Below are 9694 nucleotides of genomic sequence, written 5' to 3'. Positions count from 1 at the left end.
GTGTTTCTGTCTTATCTGCGTGTTTTTCTATGTAGGCAAACGTTGTTCGCGAGTGCAGACACTGCTTATGTTCTCGCTTACTCCATCATCATGCTGACCACAGACCTCCACAGTCCGCAGGCGAGTGTGTTCACGCTGCTACTTCTCAGCTGCAACCTCCTTCCATTTCACACACATTTTTGTTTTTCCCGTGGCTGTGCAAAAAAAAAAAGTTAATATCTTCTGAGTAGAGAGAAACATTTGTCCAAGAAAACATGAACCTGCCCAACTGCATGAGTAGAACTAGTGAGAGATTTTATTGTTTCGTTTCCGATTCAAACAGGTAAAGAATAAAATGACCAAAGAACAATATATAAAGATGAATCGTGGGATTAATGACAGTAAGGACCTGCCAGAGGAGTACCTGTCAGCCATTTACGACGAAATCGCTGGCAAGAAGATCTCCATGAAGGAGACAAAGGAACTGACCCTCAAATCAAGCAAGCAAAGTGAGTCGTGCCAGGGGGGTCTGTCTTAGCTGTCGCCCGGCTGTTCACAGAAATAACCAGAAACTCCTCCCATGTCATCAATATCAGGATCTTGTTTAGTAAACAGCATGGTTTCAGGCTAGTCCAGTCCTGTTTGGTTTTATTAATTTTAATCAGTTATAGTGCTACATTAATGTTATCAAACACACTTGCATAATACATGATACCAGTACGTCAGCAGAAATGGTAAAATGACTCAGCAAAACTGCTTAGTAGTAAACTGATTCCTCATCGCTGATGTACTGAAGTGCGGCGAGACGGCAAAGGAAAGTAAGGGCTGTTCTGGGATCAGTGGTTGGTGGGTGAGGGTGATGTGGGCTGAGCAATGTGTGTGCTCTGCCGCTGATGCTGGGACAGGCGTGGCCAGTGAGAAACAGAGGCGGTTGCTCTACAATGTGGAGATGGAGCAGATGGCCAAGACCGCCAAGGCCCTGATGGAGGCTGTGAGTCACGTACAGGCACCCTTCACCAGCGCCACACACCTGGAGCACGTGAGGCCCATGTTTAAGGTACAGACACACTCACACACACTACTACAGTACTACTACTGAGGGAGGGGCTTTGGAGGGGTGGGGTCAAAGGAAGGGGCGGGGCCTCAAACCTCTCCCCCATGGTCTGTTGTCCACAGTTGGCGTGGACGCCCTTCCTGGCTGCCTTCAGCGTGGGCTTGCAGGACTGTGACGACCCCGAGGTGGCATCTCTGTGCCTGGAGGGCATTCGCTGTGCTATCCGCATTGCCTGCATCTTCACCATCCAGGTGCGCAAAGCCGGAAACCCGCCGCTGGTTCTTCCCGGGTCTGATGACACGTTCAGCTGCTGTTCGTGCGTGCACTTTTAATGCCACCTGGGATTAAAATCCGTGTCATTAATTTCCACATCGGCTCTAATTGCCAGTTAAGGCTCTAGTTAGCAGTCTGATCTAGTTAGCGGTCCAGTTTTAATGTTATTAACATGAAAGATTGGAAATTTTGTACTAATGTTGAGCTATTGAACACTAGTATTGATTGATTGATTGTTTGGTATTTCAAACTTCTAGTCATCAGCAGTGATCCCTGTATTCTACAGTATTCTAGTTCATTGGTATGTTGGACTCTGACCTACTGTACTGTACTAGCATGTATTCTATGAGGAAATGACAAAGCACTTTGTAAGTCGCTCTAGATAAGAGTGTCTGCTAAATGATGTAAAATGCATGCAGGCTGTACCATCACAGAGCACAGGGGGAAACATTTATAGGCTGTACCATCACAGAGAGCACAGGGGGACACATTTATAGGCGGTACCATCACAGAGAGCACAGGGGGAGACATTTATAGGCTGTACCATCACAGAGAGCACAGGGGGACACATTTATAGGTGGTACCATCACAGAGAGCACAGGGGGAGACATTTATAGGTGGTACCATCACAGAGAGCACAGGGGGAGACATTTATAGGCTGTACCATCACAGAGAGCCCACAAGAGAGGCATATTTATAGGCTGTGCTATTACAGTGAATATGAGGAGACATTTACAGGCTGTACCACTTTGGCCAGTGGAGGGAAGTTCTTGAATGTTGGCCTGTTGTGGTTCCTTCCAGTTGGAGCGTGATGCATACGTTCAGGCCTTGGCGAGGTTCACCCTCCTCACAGCCAGCTCGGGGATCACAGAGATGAAGCAGAAGAATATCGACACCATTAAAACACTCATCACTGTGGCGCACACAGACGGAAACTACCTGGGAAACTCCTGGCATGAGGTGAGCTGTGTGTGCTGATCACCACCACGAGACCACATCAGACATCACACTGAACGTTCGCGCGTGTGCAGACCCACACAGAAGTTGTGTTTAACGTGACACTGTACGTCTGTCACTCCTAAACATCAGCATCCTACAAATAATAAACACACTCGGCTTCCAGAGTTTTTCTGACATTTAGAGGAACCTCACAGCTTTTTATCACTACTTCCTGCTTGTCCAACAAAGGGGTATGTGCCTGCGTGTCTGCACGTGTGTGTGTGTGTGTGTGTGTGTGTGTCCTGCAGATTCTGAAGTGCATTAGTCAGTTGGAGCTGGCCCAGCTCATCGGGACAGGTGTGAAGACCCGTTACATCTCTGGTAGCGCCCGGGGTAAAGACGGTTTCATCAGCAGTGCCAGAGAGCAGACCTCAGACGAGTACCTGGGCCTCGGTCAGTACCAGTACTCCAACATCAGAACCAGAACCAATACCAACATCATAACACACATCCGGTCGTAGCGTTTAAACCCAGACTGCTCTGCTGGGACCCTCAGTCTCCAGTGTTTTTTGTCTCGTTTCCCAGGAGCTCTGAGCACCTACCACAAGTGTGCTGGCTGCCAGAGAGAGCAAACATCTGGACCAGATGTGCAAAAACACCTTGACAGCCTTGAAAATGGATCTGCCACACCAGGGCTGATTCTGTGTGTGTGTGTATGTGTGTGTGTGTTTCCTCAGTGGGAGGTAATGTGGACCGTAAGCAGATTGCCAGTATCCAGGAGTCCATCGGTGAGACCAGCTCCCAGAGCGTGGTGGTTGCTGTCGACAGGTCAGAGACGTTTCTCATCTCAATCTCCAGATTTCCTTACACTATAATAACAAATCCCTGGTTAATATCATCACTAATATTGTCATGGTTTTCATTTTTGTAGAATATTTACAGGGTCTACTAGATTGGACGGTAACGCTATTGGTGGGTGTTGTTTTATCATCATATAATTACAATAAATTATATGTAGTTATTACTTTGCGTAGCTTTGTGATTGTCTTGGAGGGGCATTTTTGGAGAGCTCACTTAGGAACACTGTTTGCAGTGGATTTTGTGCGCTGGCTGTGTGCGGTGTCCATGGATGAGCTCGCCTCTCCCACACACCCACGCATGTTCAGCCTGCAGAAGATTGTGGAGATCTCCTACTACAACATGGGCCGCATCCGCCTGCAGTGGTCCAGGATCTGGGAGGTGATCGGTGATCACTTCAACAAGGTGAGAGACCACTGCCGTGAGCAGGACTCATCAACAGTAGACGTCTCAGATGTACGAGTGCTGTCATGTGAGGGATTATACAAGTCATTTCTTTATCTCCCTATTTTCTCTCTCTCTCTCTCTCTCTCTCTCTCTCTCTCTCTCTCTCTCTCTCTCTCTCTCTCTCTCTCAGGTTGGCTGTAATCCCAACGAGGATGTTGCTATCTTTGCAGTGGATTCCCTCAGACAGTTGTCCATGAAATTTTTAGAAAAAGGAGAATTGGCTAATTTCAGATTTCAGAAGGACTTTTTACGGCCGTTTGAGCACATAATGAAAAAGAACAGGTAAGCACATGCACACGCGCGCACACACACACACCTCAGAGGAATAACACACCTCAGGTTTCGTAGTTGGCTGGTGGTGATGTTCTAATCCTGAGTCATGTGTATGGAGTTAAAGATGTCCAGACCTGTTCTTCCCGCCATATTGTTACAGTAAAAAGTCAACAGGATGTTCGAGGGGTGTGATTATGGCGTGTGTGTGTGGCCACGCAGGGCCCCAGTTCCACATTTCACTATGTGTTGACATAACGTGGGAGTGAAGTTCAGTCTGACTCAGGCCTGCACCCACGACCCCATGACCCCACGACCCCTCACCACCTGCTCTTGTTTGTGTGTTTTGAGTTTAGTCCCACCTCCTCATGTGTTCAACAGAGCCTTTATTTTCCTCACTGGACAAGAGACTCGAGTCAGGAATTCCTTACATGTAGGAGAAAACTCCTGTAGACATGATGGCGGGTAGGACTGATATCTGTGTGCGTGTGTGTGTGTGTGTGTGTGTGTGTGTGCGCGTGTGTGTGTGTTGTTGACACCGACAGGTCACCCACTATCAGGGACATGGTAGTGCGCTGCATTGCTCAGATGGTGAACTCCCAGGCAGGGAACATCCGCTCCGGCTGGAAGAATATCTTCTCCGTGTTCCATCTGGCTGCGTCCGACCAGGACGAGAGCATCGTGGAGCTGGCCTTCCAGACCACCGGACACATCGTCAGTAAGTCGCCTGCCTTGGATGTAGATTTTGGATGTAGTCTTCTGGCTAGCTCTTAGCAAGGCTATCCATCATTGATACAGTGTCTGTGGAAATCCTGACAAAACAGAACATGGTGGTGGACCAGAGATGGCCATAAATTTCTTTTCAGTCTTTTGGCCGAGATTGGCTGTGTTCTGTAGTTTTGTATAGTGACTCCCTGGGGGCGCTGGCAGTCACTCTCTCCTCTCTCACAGCGAACGTATTTGAGAAACATTTCCCCGCCACCATCGACTCCTTCCAGGATGCAGTGAAATGTCTGTCTGAGTTTGCTTGCAATGCCTCCTTCCCCGACACCAGCATGGAGGCCATCCGCCTCATCCGCCACTGCGCTAAATACGTCTCCGACAGACCTCAGGTCAGCCAAGAGTGCAACACTTCAGACTGGTGTTACAGCAACACAGAGCGAGAGCTGCACTGGGAGCAGGAGTCCATGTGTCTTAATGTCTGAATCCCTGACACTGTGTGTTGGCCCGTGCAGGCGTTTAAAGACTACACCAGTGATGACATGAACGTTGCCCCGGAGGACCGAGTCTGGGTGCGAGGGTGGTTCCCTATCCTGTTCGAACTGTCCTGTATCATCAACAGATGCAAACTGGACGTCAGGACCAGGTGTGTGCGGCGACGTATCCATGTTCACAACCCAGCAAGGGTTAACATCACTTCTGCTAGCTCATTGGTCAAGACCAGCCTTTTGTGCTAACCAAAAAAAGGGAACCTCTATGCTCAAACCTCTAATCTCTACCAACACGGTTAAACTCTCTGTGGCTTTTCAGTTGTTGGATATTGTCTGTATAAACTGTAGTCTCACAACATCGGGTAGTTCTAGAAGTTCCTCATGTCTTCAGTCTTCAGTGAGTCTGAAACATAAATGTACGATTCGAGTTTGGTGCGATGGCAGTCCTGTTGTGTTTGCATGATTACAGTGAAGTAGATGAGGTGATTAAACTTCTCTCTCTCTCTCCTCTCTCTCTCTCTCTCTCTCTCTCTCTCTCTCTCTCTCTCTCTCTAAGGGGTCTGACGGTAATGTTCGAGGTGATGAAAACCTACGGTCACACTTATGAGAAGCACTGGTGGCAGGACCTGTTCCGTATCGTCTTCAGAATCTTCGACAACATGAAGCTGCCCGAGCAACAGACAGAGGTCAGTCTCGCCGCACTGGTCTGCTCCAGCTCTGATTGGTCCAATCTGAGCTCTGGTTTGCTCGTGTGTCTGAGTTTAATCTTTGTGTGTCTGTGCAGAAGGCAGAGTGGATGACAACGACGTGCAACCATGCCCTTTATGCCATCTGTGACGTGTTCACGCAGTACTTCGAGTCTCTTAGTGGAGTTCTGCTAGACAACATCCTCTCTCAGCTCTACTGGTGTGTGCAGCAAGGTGAGAGAGCCCACAGCACAGCCTCACACAGCCTCGCATGCCCTCACACACCCTCACACGGTGTGAGAGAGTCCACAGCTCAGCCTCACACGGTGTGAGAGAGCCCACAGCACAGCCTCACACGCCCTCACACACCCTCACAAGGTGAGAGAGAGCCCATAGCACAGCCTCACACACCCTCAACCTCACTCAACCACCCTTACATGCCCTCAACCACCCTCAACTACCCTCACCAACCCTCAACCACCCTCACCTCCTCCTCTAACCCCTCTCTCTCTCTCTCTCTCTCTCTCTCTCTCTCTCTCTCTCTCTCTCTCTCTTTCTCTCTCCATTTCCCCTGACAGATAATGAGCAACTCGCTCGGTCTGGCACCAACTGTCTGGAGAACGTGGTCATTCTGAATGGAGAGAAGTTTGCACCTGAGACCTGGGACAAGACATGCAGCTGCATGCTAGACATCTTCAAGACCACCATCCCGCACACGTGAGTCCTGCCTGGCATCGCCCCCTGCTGGCTCGAGCTGTCAGTGCAGTGGATCAATACCATCTGAAGCAGGGGTTTGATTATCTGTGTCCTGTCTCTCTCTCAGGTTGTTGACGTGGAGGCCGGCGGTTGCCGAGGGCGATCAGACGAGACAACTGGACTCAGACAGACAGCTGGTAAGCAAACGAGTGAGTGAGTGTGTGTGTTTTCTTTGTGATCGTTTTAGGACAGGATTACACTTTGTTGTTCCTCTTGGCAACATTTGTTTGTCAGCCTAGTTAAACTTTACCGAATGTTTTTAGGTTATTTGTTTATAGTTCCTATTTTGCTGCTGATCGCATTGTCATTTGTCGCTGGCAGGACTCCATATCCCAGAAGTCTTTGGATATCCAGACTCGGGTGGAGGACCACCCGTCCATGAGCAGTGTGGAGAACAGGAGACAGAGTCAGTACAGTGTGGCATCAGGCAAGTCCAGAGTTGAGTGGGGACACGGTATCGGGGTGTGGGGACACAATGTGGGGACACATTTTCACTTAAGCTTTCAAACTTCTATTTGGTCCACTGGCAACTGATTAAAAGGGAAAGCTTTAGTTAATGTGTACGTGTGGGCGTGTGTGTGTCCTGCAGACGTTCAGGAGCAAAGGCTGTTCTCAGCTCTCCTAATTAAGTGTGTGGTCCAGCTGGAGCTGATCCAGACTATCGACAACATCGTCTTCTTCCCGGCAACCAGTAAGAAGGAGGACGCTGAGAACTTCGCTGCTGCCCAGGTGCAGAAATACACCTACACGAATGAATTTAAAACACTTCTGTGTCTGTCTGTGTGTGTGTGTGTCTCTGCCTGCCTCAGCAGGCCTGTGTATGTGTGTGCACACATGGTCATGTGTCTGATAATCTGTTAATGTGCGCGTGATTCCGTGTACGTGTGGGTGTGTGTGCACGCGCATGTGCGTATATTGTAGTTTAATGTTCTTTTACATTTCTGAGTGAGCTTATTTTTAAGACTTACACCTTTACCACAGACTGAACCTTAACTCGAACCCTTACGTGTGTGTGTCTGCGTTTGTGTCTGTTCCTGTGTCCTGGTGCGTGCGGTGCAGAGGGACACACTGGACACGGATGTCCACGTGCAGACTCAGGATCAGGGCATGTACCGCTACCTGACCTCTGAGCAGCTCCTCAAACTCCTTGACTGCCTGCTGGAGTCTCACAGTTTCGCCAAGGCCTTCAACTCCAGTCACGAGCAGAGGACTGCCCTCTGGAGGGCTGGTGCGTCCCCGACGTGCGCACGCAAGCACACACCCACACACACACACACACACACGTGCACACACCCACACCCTACGTCTGCTAGCGCACCTTCTCATGACTAAATGTCAAACTCCTACTGAGAGCCAACAAAATTGCTTGATTTGTGATTTTATAGTTTGTATCTCTAAGGGCTGTTCACTGAACACTTATCTGATATCCGATCACCGAACACACGCTTATCTGATATCCGATCACCGAACACACACATATCTGATATCCGTTCAACGAAAACACACTTATCTGATATCCGATCACTGAACACACACTTATCTGATAGGTCATCTTGGGTTGTCTACTGCAAAGAATTTGTGTCTGGTGTACAGATCCTCTGCTTTGACATGGACACTGTGTGTGTGTGTGTGTGCGCGTGTGTGTGTCAGGTTTCAAAGGGAAGTCCAAGCCCAACCTCCTGAAACAGGAGACCAGCAGTCTTGCCTGTGGCCTGCGGATCCTCTTCCGTATGTACATGGACCCGGGAAGGCAGGATGCCTGGGAGGAGGTGCAGACACGTCTGCTCAAGTAAGATCTCTCTCTCACACACACACACACACACACACACACACACACACACGCCGCAGCGTAATCTGTGTATGTAATGAAGCCCGCTGAGATGGATGTAGCTGCTCTGGCCTCTTCAGATTACAGTGTGGAGATTATTTCCTCCCAGCCATAGTTAGCCACGAGAGTATAATCTTTATTGAGATGATACACACACTTAATATCGTGTACATTCAGCAGTTTTAGGCTGTGGGGGTTTTTGCCTGCTGGTGTTATAGCTGTGGATTTCCAGAGTAGCAGTGAGGGACAGCAGAGTTTCTACATCTCATTAGCGGGAACGTTTGAGGGCTCAGGGTGAGTCCAGTGTGAAGAGTCTGAAGTCAAGGTGGAAGAAACCCACTGAGGAGGAGTGTTGTAAACTCTGCTTGGACGTAAAGACACACATTACGCCCTTATTGTGAGATTATGGAATATTCCATAATCTGCTACTGGGTCCTGAGCTTCTCAGGAGAGTTTCCCTGGATGTCTTTCCACTAGTGTGTGTGGTTACTGCACTGGTTATGTGAGAGTGTGTGTGTGTCCATGGATTTGATGGGTAATTAGTGTGCGTGTGAGTAGTGTGTGTGGGTGTGGTTTGTATTCTGTGTGCAGTTTGTTCAGTTTATGGTGTGTGTGGTCTGTGTATGTGCTGTGTATTCAGTGTGCGGTCTGGGTGTGTGTGGGGTGTGTATTCAGTGTGCAGCCTTTGTGTTTAGTGTGTGCAGTGATGCTGTGGCCTATTTCCTCACCCTGACATCGGAGAGCCACCGTGAGGCTTGGACCAACCTGCTACTCCTCTTCCTCACCAAAGCGCTGAAGATCAGTGATGACAGGGTGAGCAGCTCTGGGTGCTGGAGACTCTATACGCATTTTATTTTCCGTGGTAAAGTAGTTCACTATTGAAACGGTGCATCATGAAGAACAGGCCACAGTGAAAGATGTTCATCATTGACAGTTCCATCTAGAATGAGTAGAACTGATCAGTTAAACAGTAGTGGGACAGAATTGGGTCCAAAACCCAAATAAAACAGCTGGATGATCAGTGCCTGACCCCAGGGCTGGATACACACACAAACCAGATCATTTAAAAACCAGTTCATTGATACTGAAGCCAGGCTTGTTTATTTTCTCTGAGGGCTGCAGTTCTCTGAAGTGTCTTCAGCCCAGAGATATATGAGTGACTGAGCAGACAGCGTGTAATCCATCTTAACCGCACTCCTGATGAATGACTGAGTCAAGATCAGACACTCATCTTAACAAATTATGAACAGTAACAAATGATCACTACAGAAGTGTTGCTTCCCTGAGGTCTAGCTCAGTTCTTTCAGGGAGTCCCCTCACTACCTACTCACGCAAATATGAAAGAGAATCATAGCGTAGTTACGGGCTTTCTGTGCATTTGATTTTATCAAAT

At 48.7% G+C, this 9694-nt stretch overlaps 1 protein-coding gene across 3 annotated transcripts in view; it reads left to right on the top strand.

The window, feature by feature from the left end:
• The window catches only part of arfgef1 (ADP-ribosylation factor guanine nucleotide-exchange factor 1 (brefeldin A-inhibited)), a 38074-nt gene that overhangs the window by 26853 nt on the left and 1527 nt on the right, over positions 1-9694 (top strand). For 2 of the 3 annotated variants that reach the window (XM_035526299.2, XM_027030970.3), the window contains exons 17-38: positions 36-120; positions 323-488; positions 885-1036; positions 1156-1284; positions 2108-2266; positions 2554-2698; positions 2983-3073; positions 3177-3217; positions 3339-3508; positions 3681-3832; positions 4366-4538; positions 4772-4932; positions 5056-5186; positions 5588-5717; positions 5816-5951; positions 6296-6434; positions 6541-6610; positions 6795-6900; positions 7063-7202; positions 7533-7701; positions 8124-8262; positions 8997-9114. In XM_035526299.2, the coding sequence (XP_035382192.1) occupies positions 36-120; positions 323-488; positions 885-1036; positions 1156-1284; positions 2108-2266; positions 2554-2698; positions 2983-3073; positions 3177-3217; positions 3339-3508; positions 3681-3832; positions 4366-4538; positions 4772-4932; positions 5056-5186; positions 5588-5717; positions 5816-5951; positions 6296-6434; positions 6541-6610; positions 6795-6900; positions 7063-7202; positions 7533-7701; positions 8124-8262; positions 8997-9114 (2902 nt within the window). Of the gene's footprint in view, positions 1-35; positions 121-322; positions 489-884; positions 1037-1155; positions 1285-2107; positions 2267-2553; positions 2699-2982; positions 3074-3176; positions 3218-3338; positions 3509-3680; positions 3833-4365; positions 4539-4771; positions 4933-5055; positions 5187-5587; positions 5718-5815; positions 5952-6295; positions 6435-6540; positions 6611-6794; positions 6912-7062; positions 7203-7532; positions 7702-8123; positions 8263-8996; positions 9115-9694 lie in introns of those variants that run through there. The other variant, XR_014125610.1, reaches the window with a different exon arrangement.

This window comes from Electrophorus electricus, chromosome 1 (genome assembly GCF_041902795.1).
Source record: "Electrophorus electricus isolate QZ-2024a chromosome 1, ASM4190279v1, whole genome shotgun sequence".
Taxonomy (NCBI): Eukaryota; Metazoa; Chordata; class Actinopteri; order Gymnotiformes; family Gymnotidae; genus Electrophorus; species Electrophorus electricus.
The sequence above is the reverse complement of the archived record's forward strand: the minus strand, read 5'-3'. Positions and strand labels throughout refer to the sequence as shown.